This window comes from Vigna unguiculata, chromosome 9 (assembly GCF_037176805.1).
Source record: "Vigna unguiculata cultivar grain cowpea cultivar isolate G323 ecotype 2 chromosome 9, ASM3717680v1, whole genome shotgun sequence".
NCBI classification, from domain to species: domain Eukaryota; kingdom Viridiplantae; phylum Streptophyta; class Magnoliopsida; order Fabales; family Fabaceae; genus Vigna; species Vigna unguiculata.
The window spans coordinates 46,649,681-46,666,999 of NC_140800.1; the positions used below are offsets into that span (position 1 = coordinate 46,649,681).

The window sequence follows — 17,319 nt, forward strand, 5'->3', positions numbered from 1 at the left end:
CTGTAATGCCGTTTAAATCATTAAGGGAACATTGTACAGGTGGCACAATTTGTATTAGGGTGTGTTACGTGTACTGTGACTAATTAACGTTAATTTTTCAATTTAGGAGAAATTTTGCAATTAGAGAAATTTCTTTATCTTCGTCTTTCTTGAGTTCAGATTTGCAGAGGAAACAACTAATACTTGTCATCTCATCATTGGATTGCAGTTGCACTCTTCATTTCAATTTTCTAGTTAATCATCATCAACGAGGTAAGTGGGTTCAGGGTTTTCTGGGTTGTGTTTGCTCCTAGGTTAGGGTTTTCGTAATTCTATTTTTGGGTTTGTTTTTCTTTCGTTGTGATGTTGTGCATGGTTTCTAAATTAATTCCATGATTTTGTGTAGTTTGTGTCTGTAGGTGGGGTTCAGTGGGGTATTATTTTAGTTGGTTTGTTTGTCCGTTGTCGATGTTGGTGTAATGGTTCCCATTATTTTATTTGTAATTGATTGTAGGAGTGGTCCCCCATTGCGTTAAAGTAGGCTTAATAATACATCTTTTTTATGTGTTTAATTTACTTTAGGACACTGAGTGATGATAGGTTCAATGTTATTGTCCACCACGGTGGTGAAGTAGAGGCCCATGAAGAGGCTGCTGAAGTAGAGATTGGGGATGCCAGTGGTCTGAATAGTGATGTTGAAGTGGGAGGTGAAATTGAGGTGGAAACTAATACACTACACGTAATACACGTAATACAACCACCTGTACAGTACACGTAATACACCCTAATACAAATCGTGTCACATGTATAATGCTCCGTTAATGATTTAAACGGCGTTACAGAAAATGACCAAATAAAATACGAATTGCGAAGATGAGGACCATTCTAAACATTCGGTAAAAATGAGGACCATTTTAAACATTATGTGAAATTGAGGACCATTCGCAACAAACACTACAAGAATGAGAAGGACCAAAAAAGTATTTAAGCCGATAATTAGTAACTAATAATTAACGATTAAAAATTGATAATTAAAAATTATTAATTATTAATTAATAATAAACAATCAACAATTAATAATTAATAATTAACAATTAATAACTAATAATTAACAATTAATAATAATATTTACATCTAAATTTATACTACATTCATTATCAAGATAAAAATAAAATAATAATCACCTAATTTTATTTATTAAAACTTTTTTTTTAATTTATTATATTTATTATATATCATACACAAACATTTATTTCAAATTTATTCAAATCACGTCATTTTTTTCTTTTTTTAATGCAAACAACGTCCATTTTCACCTCCTTTAATTTTAAAATCCTCGTGTCCAAAATTCATTTCAAATAAAAACCAAATCCATTTTCAAATAGGAAAAAAAGTAAAGTGTTGATTTTAGACTCTAAGCATCATTATTAACATTTATTTATGGCGCTAGGAAGATGATCCTTCACTATAAAAAACGCAGCATCAGTGAACCATTTGCGAGCACCACCACTAAACAATCATATGATGGCGGAATCAACATCCATCACCACTCTCAGGTTAAAGAACAAAATAGCCATAGTTACCGGAGGTGCCAGCGGTATCGGCGAAGCCACGGCGAGACTATTCGCGGAGGAAGGGGCGCGAATGGTGGTCATCGCTGACGTCCAAGACAAGCTGGGGAAAGAAGTGGCGGCGTCCATTGGCGGGGAGAGGTGCAGCTACTTTCACTGCGACGTGGCGGAGGAAGATGAAGTCCAAAGCCTGGTACAGTCAACGGTCAAAGCGTACGGTCAACTGGACATAATGTTCAGCAACGCTGGGATCGGTAGTCTCTCCAAACAGAGGGTGGCGGAGCTCGACATGTCCCAACTCGACAAGCTGTTCACGGTGAACGTGCGCGGAATGGCGGCGTGCGTGAAGCACGCGGCGCGTGCCATGGTGGAGGGGCGCGTGAGAGGAAGCATAGTGTGCTCGGGGAGCGTGGTTGGCAGCCACGGTAGTCCAACTGGGAGTGACTACGTGATGTCGAAGCACGCAGTGTTGGGTTTGATGCGTTCGGCAAGCATGCAGCTTGCGGAACACGGGATAAGGGTGAACTGCGTCTCACCCAATGGGTTGGCAACGCCGTTGACTTGTAAACTGATAGGGGTGAATGAAGAGGAGGCGCGTGAAGTTTTCCGGAATTACGCGAGACTGAAGGGAGTGGTGCTGACGCCCAAAGAGGTGGCCAATGCGGTGCTGTTTCTGGTCTCTGATGACTCTGCTTTCGTCACCGGCCTTGATCTTGTGGTAGACGGTGGCTTTTCTCCCGGCCATTGATTTTTCTTCATATGCATTTTGCATACATTCCATTTGAATAACAAAATATCACCTGTGATAAATTATAGATCGATCCTCTTTTTGATGAGTTTGGATTCAAAAACTCTATCAGTAAAATTTTGGTGTAATAATCAAGTTGTCATCTCAGTTAGCAAAAACAAATGAAAATGATATTTTAATTTATTTTTTTATCTATTTTTAATTTATTATTTTAATCGGTATAAGAATTTTATTTTTTTATTTTTTTCAATGATGTGATGCGATAATTTAGTGATGATTAAAATAATAAGTTAAAAAAAATAATTAAAATATTATTATCCAATAAAACATACCGATTAAGTAAAGTGGAAGTGGATGCGAGTATTTTCTTATGGTCTGTGCTATATATAGAACAATGATTTGTGTATATTTACATATATAATGAATGAAAGTGACAGATTTATAAGATATAAATAAGAGAGATAAAAATAAAAAATAAATTTTGAGTAGGTATAAATAAAATAAAAATGTATGATTATCATATTAGGAATCCTGATAAGAGCCAAAAGTTTGATCGCAAGGTGGTAAGGTTGAACTCCAAATTGACAAAAATGGAATCAGAAGAAACAGTAATCATTATGGATTTCATTTTGACATATGATCATGAATCACTTGACTGTTTGGTGAAAATGAATATTTTGTTTTTAAAAAAATAGTTATGGTCCTTCGAGAAAGAATGTTTTTGGCACTGCATTTAAAGGAATGTCTGGCGTACCCGTGAAATATTTGAATGAGTACATTCAGGTTTGTCCAAGTCCTGTCCACTAAAAATGCTGAAGCTGAAAACAATTAAAATTTAAAACCCTCATAAAGTGTGTCTGCTTGTGACAATAATCCAACGTCAAAATTGTCAAAAAAAGTTAAAAAAAGACTGCAAAACACATATTAAATGCCAATTTTACTTTTATTAGAAGCTAGAAACTTAAAAGGCCATGAATTGAATAGTTGTTGAATATGTAGTAGGTAGAAAAGTGTAAAAGGGTGGTATAATGTATATCCCTAAACACATGGGACAATGACATGGTGGAAGCGTAGTTGTAGAGTTGTAGTTAGTGTTAGTAGTTCACAAATACTCAACAAACAATCCCAAGGGACCCAATGTTCTAGCGCCACGCTGTTAAAGACATCGAACAACAGCATAAGCATATTCCCAGTTTCCTAAGTTTTTTTGCGCTCGCATCTTAGGGAGAAACAAAACAAGTCAAAACTCTCAGCAACAATCGAGCTTTGGAGTGAAACCTTTTTGTTTTGTCCAAACACTCCGTAGTAGTTTGACGGAGAATACTATTACTGCGCCTAAAATCGAATGGCTGATCCACAACCGTTGCTGCTCAACGATTCGGAGCCAACTCAATTCCAGAACGCCAGACCCACCCGAATCGCTTCCCTCGACGTCTTTCGCGGCCTCTCTGTTTTTGTATCCGATTCTTTCACTCTTTCTTTCTTTCTTTCTTTGCGTTTCGAGCAAATTAACAAGCAAAGGTCTCATTTTTTTTCTTCTGGGAATTGAAAAAGGCTTTCCCTTTGTTGAATTTCAGCTTATGATAGTGGTGGATTACGGGGGTTCCATCTTCCCCATCATTGCTCATGCCCCCTGGAATGGAATTCACTTGGCTGATCTCGTCATGCCATTTTTTCTCTTCATTGCTGGAATTTCTCTTGCACTCGTTTATAAGGTGCCTATTGCGATGCCACTCCTCTTCGCATTACGTTTTCTGCTTTTCACTCCTTCTATCAATCCAATTAATTAAAGCCCTCTTTTTTTTCTTTCCCCGCAATACGTCAGAGAAGGCCGCAGAGAACACAAGCTACATGCAAAGCTTTCGCCAGAGCAGTCAAACTATTTGTTCTCGGTGTTGTTCTTCAAGGTAATATCTTCTCACTCACTCTTTTTTGTGTCCACGCACGCTGCCATGAAACCGTATTTTTCATTAAAATTGTTGCATGTTATGTCTGCATAAGACTGTGTTGATGGACTTCAACTACGTTCACCTAATTTTGCTGTACTGGGCAACTGTTTTTTCTGCCGTTCTAGTTTCTTCACCTAATAAACAATGTATATTCATTTCAGGAGGCTATTTTCACGGTATAACTTCCTTGACTTTTGGTGTTGACATTGAAAGAATTCGGTGGTTGGGAATTTTACAGGTAAATGCATCCATAAAACGATCTCTTGTGAGTTGTTGACTACTTTTCATACTAAAAGTTGATAGTGCAAAGAAATGTATCTGATGTAGTAGTGATATATGACTATACCTTATCAGTAATGGTTGATATCGGTATTTTTTGTTAATGTATATTATTTGAGGAAGCTAACGAATTTGATATGGCGATCTATGAATCCAGAGGATATCTATTGGATACATTGTTGCAGCTTTAATCGAGATCTGGCTTCCACCTCCGCGATGGAAAGAAATAAATTTCGTCAAAAATTACTACTGGCAATGGTAAGGTTTTCGTGTCAGAACTATTAAATTTGAGGGCCCTAATATGTCGATATCTGATTGCCCTGTTAATCAAGATTGTCTCTAAATCAAAAACCATCCTTAATAAGTATAATTTTAGTCACCTACTGCTGCAATATGATGTTTAAAAGTAAAACTTAACAACCGGGCACTATCCAAATTTAAAAGTCTCAACCCACAGATTTTAGTAGAAAATCAAATGGCAGGATTAGTCCATTTCGCATTGAATGAAGTTGGCAAGTTATATTCATCTAGTATTACATCCAGTATATTCGTACTCATTTTCTCATCATTGTACAAATATTTTTATGCAGGTTTGTTGTTGTAATATTGCTGGCGCTTTACTCAGGATTACTGTATGGTCTATATGTTCCAGATTGGCAGTTTGATGTATCAGCCTCGTCCTCTTCGCTGCCTCCTATTGGTGGTGGTGATATTTACACGGTGAGTAGACTCAGCACCCTTCACTTCTCACTTTCCTATCCTTTTTGTTTTGAATTTGATTTCATGAATTCCTATCAACTTTTACTGGTTAGATAGCTGTCCTGTGCTTATTAATTCTCAAAAAATCTCACCTGCTTATTCATGTTTAAAATTCATTTGTATGAGAGTATACTGGTGGTGGAATTCAAAATATGAATTTTACGATGCTTACAAGGTTCTCAACCCAATGTCAGGTCAATTGTTCAGTGAGAGGCGATCTTGGACCTGCGTGTAATTCTGCTGGAATGATTGATCGCTACATACTTGGTCTAGGCCATCTGTATAGAAAACCAGTTTACAGAAACCTTAGGGTATCTTATTGTTGATTCCATATCTTTGTTCGAGGCTTTACAGCAGCATAACGTGACATGTTAATTCCTTGTTGATGATTTAACTTCCAGGAGTGCAATATGTCTAAGGGTCAAGTTTCAGATAGTTCACCTTCATGGTGTCATGCTCCTTTTGACCCCGAAGGCATTTTAAGGTGATAAGTATAAACTGCTAATATTTCCCTGTGAGTCCATCAGTTAAAGTTCTCCTACGTAGAGTTGCCTTTTTATCTTGTGAAGTTCGGAGACAATTATGCTCTGTGCAACTGGAAGCTTCTTTTTCAGATTAAAATGATCGCCTTTCTAATTTGTTGTGATATCATGGAATTACAATCATAACTAATGCTAACAAGATCCGAGAGTAAAATTGTTCTAATTCTAAATCAAACCTAGTTGATTTTTCTTTTAGTTCCAGTGGGACAGAGGTATTATCCATTATGTATCATGGTTTTATCTATGAAAGACACCTCGGCAAATTAAGAAAGTAGAACATATATAAATTGTAGATGTTTATAATCTACATATTTATTCCGGGTTCTCACGTTCTTCACAGATTTTTTACTGATAGTCTGGCAAGAAAATGTTCATTGAACAGCAAATTGTATACATAGGTGGTAGGTTTTGTGTTATTTCGAGTTACATTGACTGGTAATGATTGATGATAGTCTATAATTATCTTCACTTGTTCACAGCTCCATAACAGCAGCAGTTTCATGCATAATTGGACTTCAATATGGTCACGTTCTTGCCCACCTACAGGTGAGATCAGTATCAAATTTCCAAACCTCAATAGCCTGTAAAATTTAGTATTTTCAAGATAAGAGTTCTTAAAAAGTTAACTATGATCTGAGAGTGCACGTCCCTTTGTAGATTGTTTTAGGCATTGAATCATCTACACATAAGTACTGTAAATTGTGGCTTTGGTAGTGCTTAGTCAACTAACCTTTTCCTTTTATCTGTGCTTGTCCTGTAGGACCACAAAGAGCGCCTATACAACTGGATGTGTTTTTCCCTTTCACTTTTGGCTCTTGGATTGTTCCTGGCCTTAACAGGTCCGTGCTGTAAACACTGTGTGGGAATCTTCTGTTCGTGGAACGCACACTAGAACTTATTTACTAATAATAAATCGCGCATTCTCTCTTCATAATCATATTTCTTCTGGTTTTTATCAAATCAACTTCTTTCTATGTTCGTTGATGCCATATAACACTGATCTTTCTCTTACCCCTTTATCTTTTGTTTTCAGGAATTCCAATAAATAAAGCTCTGTACACCGTCAGTTATATGCTACTAACTTCTGCAGCTTCTGGTCTCACATTCATTGCTTTATATTACCTGGTGAGTACCAGAGAAAACTATACAGATAGATAGAAAGAGAGAGAGACAATTCCTGTTTTATTCATTGGGTACTGTGTTAGCATGCAGATTAAACCCATGATCTCTGCAATTTTTCAAACTTTTGACCACTCAACTTTTCCTTCTGTAGGTAGATGTTCATGGCCACAGGCGTTTGACAGCGGTGTTGGAGTGGATGGGAAAACACTCTTTGAGTATATTTGTCATCGTATCTTCAAACTTGGCCGTGATTGCTATTCAAGGATTTTATTGGAGTAAACCCGAAAACAACATTGTAAGATACCTTTGCATGCTGCTGTTTTATGCCAGAAAATGTTCTCTCCCCCCATCCAAAATTTGACTATTACTTTTACACCTTGCAGATAAACTGGATTGTGACACGTTTCGACCGCACATAACGTCCTTGTAATTGAACTGGTGTTAGATTTTGATGCCTTGCCTCTCATGGTGTACATATTGAAATCAAAGTAAAACCAGGAAAAGAAGGAAGAAACAAACAATGCAAAGCAACACCATTGCATTGCAGTATAAGGTTGTTTGAAGATGGGGTCGTATAGGTAGTTTGGAATTTTGCACGACATCAACTGTATATTTTCCTAAAGAACTACCATGTAGTATGCTGTCCGAAAAGTAATAATGAATATCTCTTTCAATCCCTTCATGTGTTCAAAAGTAAAGAGCACACCTTAATCAACTTCTCGTGACCGGTTGCTTCAACAAAGTGACAAGGACCATACCTTAATTCTGAACATTCTTTCTATTTTGTTGATTCAATAACTTATATTTTTTTTTTTAAAATGTGAAGTCATATTTTCTAATGCATAAAAGGTTATGAACAACTATGTTTAGCATCAATCGACCAACTCCCTTGAGCAACTTTCATTAAAGATGTCACGTTTCTGCCATCAAACCTTTTTTTTTTTACAGAGACTGTTTGCATTGCATGTTGATGATTAGATAAACTTTATTTTTGGAAGAAAAATATTAAATAAAATTTTTATAAGCTAAACTTAGCTTATATATAAACTAAAAGAAAGTTAAAAAAATTATAAAAGAAACTTCTATAAGTTATTGTGTATATAAACTAGTTTTAATTTGTAGGAATGCTTATTTTTTTTTTCTATTTATATTTTTCTCATGTATAAATCTTTATGGAAAGACTTAACATTCCCAAAATATACATAAGAGCATCTAAGATGCAAAAGTCTAAAAGAAAAACTTACAAGTTTCGTTTGCTTTTATTTACACAGCTAGCATGACACTCTTACAAGTTTCGTTTTAAGAACGAATGTTGTAAATATTTACATTTTTATAATTTGTTATTTGCATTTCAAAATTTAATTTTAAAGAATAATTACTACTTAAAAATTTAATTTGATCAATAATTTCTTTATCGTCATGACATGATACATCAACTTCTTCCAATGATTTTTTTATAAAACATAATTATTAAATCTAATACGATTTTAATATTTATTCGTTAGATGCTCTTCTTAGATACTTCTCTTTGCTTCTTTGTTGTACCAATGTCTCATATGGACGAAGAAATATTTGCAGGCGAATTTGCTTCATTTATACATAAATCAATTATGACATTCTTATAAACTCTATTTTTTATATATGCCATTATAATTAATTATGAATGCTTTTCTTAATAATTATAATTATTATTTAAAAATATAATAATAAATGAAAAGATTTAACTTTTTAATTTAAATTGTTTTGTTCCTTGGCATCCACAGAGAAGTGATTGGATGGAGAATGGCATGCAGGTCTATTGTGTGCCAGCTAATGTCACATGAAGTGATCCTTGTTGGACTCTTTTTGTCCATTCCTCACTCATAATATAATATAATATTCTTTCACTTTTCTTTCCCACACCAGAGAATGTCTCTACTTCTTCCCCTGCGATAATCATTTTCAAAACAAACTTACTCTCTACTCTTTTCATTATTATTCTCCATGCATCATTAATCTATACCATTAAATAACAATCACTTTTATTATTTTAACGTAAAGTAAATAAATGCGATAAAATTAGATAGTTAATGTGCAATTCCCTCTAATCAACACAAAACCTTGTTTCTTATCATCTTTAACACCTTTTGGTGTGAAGTACAACCACACATCGCTTGCTTTAGTTTCAAACTTTGGTAAAAGGTAAATATAGTTTCGGGTGGATAAAAAAAGTTCAATATAAATGAGGGAAAAAAGTTATCTTCACACACGTGACGATAAAATATCACTTTTAATTTCTAACAATCTATCATGTATATATACTCCTCTATTACCTTTAATTTAATAAACAATACCATCATTCAAAAATGTTGGTATACACTAAAAACATAAATAAATTTATTGAAGTGTAACTTGGTTGGGTGAAAATAATGCATGAATGATTTCAGCATATAGACTCTGAAAGTACATAGACAGGAACAATTTAATTTTGTTAAACAGGGACCACTGTAAGAAAAGCAGATTTAAAGTTAATTTTTTTTAACGAGTAATGAAAATTAAAAATACGGATGATTATGAAGTATACTGTAATGATGAAGTTTTAAAATAATTATGTAATGATGCGGTGTGGTGAAAATATATGTGAAGCAATGCTCTGAATTAATTCTGAGTTTGTGAAGTAACAGGTAGTAATATTTATTGGAAAAATAGTATTTGAGTAAATTGCAGCATAATGATGTGTTTGCGAAATGTAAAAAGATGAATGAGGTTGATTAAGGGTGGTGGGTGGGGATGATTGGTTGTGAAAGCAGTTGTTGTGTACGTTGTGAGAGGGACCACAGTGGAAAGCAGAAGAAATGATGAGGAAGATTTTGGTGAATAACGGACGGAAAAATTGAAATTGGAATTGCGTGAATAAAAAAAAAAGAAAAAAATGAGAGAGATGACCGTTGTTGCATTGCATGCCAGGCTGACAGAAGAAGATGAGATGAGGCCTACCTCTGTGCTGTGGCTACCCATTAGATGATTAGAGCTCACATGCTTCTGCTCTGCACCCTGTCCCACACAACAATCCTCTCTTTTCTTCTTCTTCTTCTATTTATTACAATATACCCAACCTACCCCTCTCTCTTATCCTTATAACCCACCAACCCAATCTTACCCTCACTCTTCTCCTTCTTCACCATAACATAGTTCTTCACTTCTTTCTTTCACCCACACAATGTCCAAGGAACTCACCGAAGAGGGTCAACAAAGGAAGGACTACGTCGACCCTCCACCAGCCCCTCTCATCGACCTCGCCGAGATTAAGCTCTGGTCCTTCTACAGAGCCCTCATCGCCGAGTTCATCGCCACCCTCCTCTTCCTCTATGTCACCGTCGCCACCGTCATCGGTCACAAGAAACAGACCGGTCCTTGCGACGGCGTTGGTCTTCTCGGCATAGCCTGGGCCTTCGGTGGCATGATCTTCGTTCTCGTCTACTGCACCGCTGGCATTTCTGGTAAACATCTAACCCTACTACCCTTACCCTAACTAAACCTAACCCAACCCAACCCACCCACCGCTTGCGTTTCTTTTTTTTTTCTTCTTCTACGCTCTCTGACTTCTTATGAACGCAAACACAGGTGGACACATAAACCCAGCGGTGACCTTTGGCCTATTCCTGGCGCGCAAGGTCTCGCTGATCCGTGCGGTTCTCTACATTGTAGCACAGTGCCTTGGTGCCATCAGCGGCGTCGGCTTGGTGAAGGCCTTCATGAAGCACCCCTACAACTCCCTCGGCGGCGGTGCCAACTCCGTCAGCCCTGGCTACTCCAAAGGCACTGCTCTCGGTGCGGAGATTATCGGTACCTTTGTGCTTGTCTACACCGTTTTCGCTGCCACCGACCCCAAGAGAAGCGCGCGTGACTCTCACATCCCCGTATGTTCCCCTTCTTTTCTCGTTCCACACCCGCGGACCATGGGTCTATGTTGCATTTTTAGTAATAGATGAATGTGTTGTGCAGGTGTTGGCTCCATTGCCTATTGGGTTCGCCGTTTTCATGGTTCACCTGGCTACCATACCCATTACCGGTACCGGGATTAACCCTGCCAGGAGCTTCGGAGCTGCTGTCATCTACAACAATGGCAAAGTTTGGGATGACCATGTGAGAATCTAGCCCCACGTAGATGCATGGTTGTGGTGTTTATAATTTTTAACTGATAATGTTAATAATAATAATGTGTGGTGTGTTTGGTTGCAGTGGATCTTTTGGGTTGGACCATTCGTGGGAGCGTTGGCGGCGGCGGCATACCACCAGTACATACTGAGAGCAGCGGCTATCAAGGCGTTGGGGTCCTTCCGGAGCAACCCTACGAACTAGTTGTTGACGGAGAAGAGAGATAGTGTAGAGGAAGGAACTTTAATTCGTGTTTGCATTCATGATTTGTTATTCGCTTGATGTGTGTGTATGTGATGATGACCCATTCGTCTTTTCCTCTGTAATTTACTATTTATTTATTTTTATTATTGTTACCATTTCTTTGGTTTGTTTGTATGAGATGAGATCATATTATGACCGTTATTTAATTTTAAATTTGTATTTCTTTACCCGTCATGCATGGCATGGGATGAGTAGTGAAGTCCCTCCTCGTCTTTTTCGACATAAATTTGTTGTTCCTTTTTTTACCTCCTGCGTGTCTGTTCCTATCTCAAAACCAGAAACTTAAATTATGTTTAGTAATGTAATGTGAGTTCAAGCGGATCGCATCCAACGAGTTTTTCAGCACCCATTTTTTATAGTAAAGGAATGAAAAATAAAGTAATGAAATTATCATATATATAATAAATGCACCTCACACTGAATTGTCAACATTTTATCCAATTTTTGTTCTATATTGAATAACATAATGGAGTTTTGTGAAATTTCAAAGTTTCCATCAAAACGAAACGATCTGTAAAGTTAAAGTGTAGGGCAGAAGAGTGAGATGGCACGCACTTTGATATTAGGGTATGGTAATGGTAGAGATGGGTACACATGGAAAGTGTTCACAGCTTTTGAAAGAGAAAGACGAAGAAGCATGGAAGAAAGTAGAGTGAAGGAAGGAAAGGTTTCGAGGAATCTAAATACCAAAAACACCTTCTCTTCCCACATACATCACAAGGTCTCGCACCAACAAAAAGGGGTAAAGTAAAACTCAAATGATTGCCAATAATAAATATCTAGTGCATTATTAATACAGTTCCAAACTTATTTAACTAAAAATCCCTTTATTTTTCATCAAATATTTTCAGTGTTGGCATAGTGACAATTACTCAATTATTTATTATATTTAACATGTTGTTCATGTCTTAATTTGGCTTGCCCTTAACATGTCTTAATTACAAAAATGTGTTTTTTCATACAGAGAGTTCAATTTTTTTTACTAACGCAATCGTTGTCAACTAATTGAAAATTATTATGATTTTTTTTTAAATAATAGAAAATTTATCTACAGAAAGGCTTATGAATAATAGTATAGAAGTTAATTACATAATAAATATATTAAAGAAAAACTCCCAGCATCATCAGACCTGATTTAGTGTCAGAGATAAAATCTTATTCTTCTCGTAATTCACTGCTTTTGGAATCATTTTGAGAACTCTTATACTGTTTAAGTTTTTAATACTATGGGAAACTTACATTTTTTTTTTATGAGAAACATATAACTAGGAAAGCAAGGCGGTCTTCCTTTGCTTTGAGCTCAAACTTCTAGGCCTGAGTCTGCTTTCCGAATACTTTGTTTCTAAAGTTTTCCATTCGCTTATCTGTTTTTGAGGCATATTGTTCCTTTGGGAGAAGATTTCTTCTATCACGGCACAGGACAGTTTAGGGAATTTGTTGAGCCAATTTTTAAAGAGAAAATGACGTAAAATAAATATATGTTCAAGAGGGAGGCTTTAAGGAATCGATTGGCATCAGCATTTTTTGTGATTACGAATTAAGATTACAGGAACAAGACATATATAAAATTTACAGGAATAAAATATGTATTTAAAACTGATGATCAAAAACACTATCGTTGGCATAAATAGAAACAAGTAATTAAAGTTCAGACCCAATGGAGAGGGTGCATCTGTGTACCCTGTGTGTCAGTATACATATGTGTTCGTATAATTAACAACTAAACAAGAAAACATTGCTCTTTATGCATTTATTCAGCAACCTATTCTACCTTTAAGCATTGAAACTTATTAAGATGGGTGCAACACAATCGAATTTGCTCAACATAACAGTTCATCTACCAACGATTTTATGGGCAAATTATCAACATTGGACTTGATAGATAGCATGTTTTTGTTCAGTTCTTCTGACTTTTGTTCGAGCTCTCTCAAACGACCTCTGATCTCAGGAATTCGTGCTTTGATATCAGCAACCTCTTGTTCTTTCTGAGCCAAAGTTTCCAACTCCTGTCGTAGCTCCTCTTTCACTGTCTCCACTTCGCGACCAGAGTAATCCTTTTCTGCCTCTACCACCTGCTGCTTATTAATGAGTTCAATATTTTCAGCCAGTTCGTCGAGAGCGCTACGCAACCATGCAACGTCAAGTTCAGCAGATTCCACATCCTTAAGAATGGCCAAAAATTCTTTCACTTTGGAGTTGCTCAGTTGAATTAGTGAGGAGGAGTGTAACTCTTGCACCACAAAGCACACACACTCAACGTAGTACGACCGCATCGCAACTGATTCCAAGTGACAACTTGCTCCTATGTCCCCGTACCTGTCAAAGATAGATTGCAGAATGGAAACAAAACTTTCTTTCACTTTGTATCTTCCAACCTGAACACGGGCTTCTGAAGTCACGGACTCCGTCTCTGCCTCATCGTTTAAATTTTCTTCATTTCCACCAGGGAAACTAGAAGCGCCAGCTGAAACATTACGACCCAATTCTTCAGTGTGATCAACATGAACAACTTTATGAGAAGTTGTTTTCTCGTCGTGATTTGTTGGCGTTGGGTTGGCAACGTTATCGATATCCCTTGGTTGGTCTTTGTGATAGGAAGGCTGCAAAAGAAGCACATGCAAGACATGACATGAGTTTGTGTGTCGCTCTTTCTTAGCTCAAAGATTACGAGGCATGATGACATGGGACAAAACAGTGACCACTACCTTTACAACTGGATCATGTTTGTGTCCAGAAATTGGCTCAGAGGGAACGTGCTCGTTTTTCTCTGTAAAAACCTTTTTCTTCTCGGATAGGTAAATTGCTCCAACTTTTGAGGCAGGAACAGTGTCAAGAACAGGGGGTTCTGGTTTAGAACCAACCCTAATTTTCCTGTCTAACTTTAACGGAGGAGGGGCACCTGCAAATGCAATTGGAAATGGACTACAATCAGAAACATATTCATTCATCGCCATGTGAGAGATCTTCATCAAGTCTAGGACAAACTCTTGTACCTCCAAAATCACTCTATCATATGAATTTTCTTATAAATGTTACTACTCGAACACTTTTTATAAAAATTGAAACTGATAACTGAAATTCAAAAATTCGTCAGGTTTGAAGGAGAGAAGGAAAGAGGGTACCTGAATCCGATAATCTTATGTAACAATTGTCATCACACTCATGGTAAGGATTAGAAGCTTTAGGACAACCTGAGTAAGTTCGTTTTTGTTTATTAACCTTTGTACCAAGCTGACCATCTGTCACACTTCGACCATAACCTTATAAGGTTTGAGATAATGATATTAGCATCGATGCAAAACTAAATTCAACAGATGCATAACAGCAGAGGAAAAAGAAAAGTAACCTGAATTAATCTTGTTTTTATTTGCGTGTGTGGTGGTGATCTTGGTTTGGTTGGTGCCTTGGGAGCAAGCTTGGGTGCATTGATGGTAAGGATTAGAGCGATTGGCGCAGTTGGAAGCCATCAAAAATGAAAAGTGAAAAGTAATACTGTGCAGGAGCGTGTAAGAAACACAAAACAACAATAATCAACACGAAGGAAGCATCTATTTATTGATTGGTCCATTCTTAATAAGCTTTTGGACATTCTTTGTTTGACCAAATTAAATTCCATAATTACGTGTATTGATTTTTGAATAAGTTGGTTTGTCATGAAATTCCAAGAGTTTATATATATTGTGTCAAAGTCTTGTCTTCTAGACACTCGCGCGCCAAAAACGACCATTTTTATAGGCTCCTCATTCAGGCGTGCTTACAGAAAATAGTTTGACATCAAAATAGATGCTGCATAATTTGATCCGACAGTATCGGATTTAATAAATCATAACTGTAACGGATTTAATGAAGTAGAGATTCCGCATGCATTAACTAGGTAAATTTATTTTTTAATTATCTTAACAAAATTTGTTAAATTTACATTATTTTTTATTGAACCACTCACAAAATATCTACTTTCACATAATAAGTTTTTTTTTTTAACATAAAATCATAGGTTTTATTATATTTTTAATTCTTAGTGGGATGATTTTTTTTTCTAAACTTTGTATAGCTTGTTGATATACGCAATGATCCATGAAAAGATATTCAAAATATTAAAATCTATTTATACCTAATTTGGACCTTTAAATTCATATAAAGACTGAAAAACTAAAGTCCAAATTATTGTTTATCTATTAATATTAGTAACTGGTGGGCCTAGCCTTCCGTTCTTCTCAACTGTCCTCCCCTTTGTATGTTTAATAGAGTTCGATGGGAAAAAAAAAACATAAAATGAGAGTTCGTTCAAACAAAAATATAACATAAAATGATACTGTCTTAACTGTCACCCAACATGCCATTATCTATAGATAATGTCTTGTATTTTTGTTTGATAATAAACATATATACTTTCTTTTTTTAATGATGAAAGACATATTGTTTTAAATTACCCACAATTAAAAAAAAACTATCTATTATATTATAAACATGTCTTTATATATGACAGATATAAATTTTTTATCTCATCTCTTTTTATCGAAAATGAATACATTGCTATTTTATTTTTTAAAATATTAATTAAATAATTTTATATAAAAAACATGAAAATCATACCATGAACATAAGATTATGAAATAAGATTACCAACTATTCAATGTAGTTTTTTTTTTGTTAGGATTAAATATAATAACAAAGTTATAATTATATGATTATTAAATAAGAATAACAAGAGTAAGCGAATAAAAATCAAATAATCATAAAAAAATAATATTTTTTTTACAAAAGTAAAGATCAAGAAAAATCAATATAAATTTCTGAAATTTTTAGGATTTAAAAATATGACGAATATAGAAACAATGATGATTATGGAAACAAATATGTCGAATTTTTCTAACAAAATTGAAACGTTATTATAACATATTGGGACAATTGTTTCGTACGTCGATTCTCATTATAACATTAAGGCTTAAATATTTTTTTCGTCATCATTTTTGTAGTGTTTGTTGTAAATGGTCCTTATTTTGACCGAATGTTTAGAATGATCCTCATTTTTACTGAATGTTTAAAATGGTACTCATTTTCGCAATTCATGTTTAATTTGGTTATTTTCTATGACGTTGTTTAAGTCAGTAACTAAGCACGGTATAGCTCAAAAAAGTCAAAGATGAAGAAATCGCCTTCAACAATGAAAAAATCGCCTCCAACGAAGTCAAGCCCTAATTGTACAATTCGAAATACCTAATTACAAAATTTCCCCCAAATTAAAAAAGTTAACATTAATTAGTCACTTGTACAATACACGTAACACACACCAATGCAACGTACAAACAATGTCATATGTACCATTTTAAACATTCGGTAAAAATGAGGATCATCCGTAACAAACACTACGAAAATGAGGACGAAAAAGATATTTAAATCTAACATTAATAAATAAAAAAAAACTATTCTTGTTTACATTTTTTTACTTATTTTATTTTTTGAATAACCGCTTTTAGGCTAAAATAACTATCTATCAATAATTAAAAGTATAAACATTATTTAGATTTATTTTTATATTTTAGTAATATTTTTTACTTTAATAACAATAACAATTTTGATTATAAAAGATGGACACACACAATAATAATGTTGGAATGTGTTTCCACTGATAGAACATTAAGAAACATAATCATCCATTGTATTTCATTCAAATGCTTAACATACATATATATATATATATATATATATATATATATATAATGTTATTCATGTTACTCCAAATGCAATAATTAATATAATTTAAACATGCAAATTCTGCTAATGAACAGATATTACCTAAAAGCTGTCCTATTTAAGTTTGTAATATAGAAGTAAATAAATGTTTTTTCAGCAATTTTAAAAACTAATAGAAAATAAATGAGTTTTTCAGGGTGAAGATAAATTATTCTTACAACCAACCAGTATATTTTTGCATTTATTTAAAAAATAAATAAAACACAGTCGGTGCA

The 17,319-nt window shown here is 35.0% G+C and overlaps 3 protein-coding genes and 1 pseudogene across 4 annotated transcripts; 3 read left to right on the forward strand and 1 right to left on the reverse strand.

Annotated features, from left to right (window-relative positions):
• The first annotated feature begins 1,415 nt into the window (after positions 1-1,415).
• Positions 1,416-2,451, forward strand: LOC114164690 ((+)-cis,trans-nepetalactol synthase NEPS1 pseudogene; annotated as a pseudogene).
• A 965-nt stretch (positions 2,452-3,416) lies between these two features.
• On the forward strand, positions 3,417-7,626 carry LOC114163085 (uncharacterized). 2 transcript variants are annotated; one of them, XM_085666272.1, is made up of 13 exons: positions 3,417-3,754; positions 3,876-4,013; positions 4,129-4,205; positions 4,409-4,485; positions 4,684-4,784; positions 5,117-5,246; positions 5,480-5,596; positions 5,687-5,769; positions 6,307-6,373; positions 6,588-6,666; positions 6,861-6,952; positions 7,101-7,244; positions 7,333-7,626. In XM_085666272.1, exons 2-13 carry the CDS (start codon positions 3,925-3,927, stop codon positions 7,366-7,368), a joined length of 1,092 nt encoding a protein of 363 aa, XP_085522398.1. In that variant the 5' UTR covers positions 3,417-3,754; positions 3,876-3,924; the 3' UTR covers positions 7,369-7,626. The 2 variants fall into 2 exon arrangements, with proteins under 2 accessions (XP_085522398.1, XP_027902964.2); XM_028047163.2 differs by having other exon boundaries at positions 3,418-3,754; positions 4,124-4,205.
• Positions 7,627-10,072: 2,446 nt separating this feature from the next.
• Positions 10,073-11,517, forward strand: LOC146884006 (putative aquaporin PIP2-8). Its single transcript, XM_085667173.1, has 4 exons — positions 10,073-10,428; positions 10,553-10,848; positions 10,934-11,074; positions 11,171-11,517. The coding sequence occupies exons 1-4, from the start codon at positions 10,149-10,151 to the stop codon at positions 11,288-11,290; spliced, it is 837 nt and encodes a 278-aa protein (XP_085523299.1). The 5' UTR covers positions 10,073-10,148; the 3' UTR covers positions 11,291-11,517.
• A 1,396-nt stretch (positions 11,518-12,913) lies between these two features.
• Positions 12,914-14,869, reverse strand: LOC114162542 (uncharacterized). Its single transcript, XM_028046465.2, has 4 exons — positions 14,697-14,869; positions 14,473-14,610; positions 14,056-14,249; positions 12,914-13,950 (listed from the first exon to the last, which is right to left on the reverse strand). Exons 1-4 carry the CDS (start codon positions 14,815-14,817, stop codon positions 13,171-13,173), a joined length of 1,233 nt encoding a protein of 410 aa, XP_027902266.1. The 5' UTR covers positions 14,818-14,869; the 3' UTR covers positions 12,914-13,170.
• Positions 14,870-17,319: the final 2,450 nt, after the last annotated feature.

Coding starts and splice junctions, on each gene's coding strand:
- LOC114163085 (XM_028047163.2), top strand. CDS start 3,644: ATGGCTGATCCACAACCGTTGCTGCTCAACGATTCGGAGCCAACTCAA. Junction 3,755..3,875: donor TTCGCGGCCTCTCTGTTTTT/GTATCCGATTCT, acceptor GTTGAATTTCAG/CTTATGATAGTGGTGGATTA. Junction 6,953..7,100: donor TCATTGCTTTATATTACCTG/GTGAGTACCAGA, acceptor TTCCTTCTGTAG/GTAGATGTTCATGGCCACAG.
- LOC146884006 (XM_085667173.1), top strand. CDS start 10,149: ATGTCCAAGGAACTCACCGAAGAGGGTCAACAAAGGAAGGACTACGTC. Junction 10,429..10,552: donor CTGCACCGCTGGCATTTCTG/GTAAACATCTAA, acceptor ACGCAAACACAG/GTGGACACATAAACCCAGCG. Junction 11,075..11,170: donor GCAAAGTTTGGGATGACCAT/GTGAGAATCTAG, acceptor GTTTGGTTGCAG/TGGATCTTTTGGGTTGGACC.
- LOC114162542 (XM_028046465.2), bottom strand. CDS start 14,817: ATGGCTTCCAACTGCGCCAATCGCTCTAATCCTTACCATCAATGCACC. Junction 14,250..14,472: donor CATAAGATTATCGGATTCAG/GTACCCTCTTTC, acceptor TTGCATTTGCAG/GTGCCCCTCCTCCGTTAAAG. Junction 13,951..14,055: donor AACATGATCCAGTTGTAAAG/GTAGTGGTCACT, acceptor CTTCTTTTGCAG/CCTTCCTATCACAAAGACCA.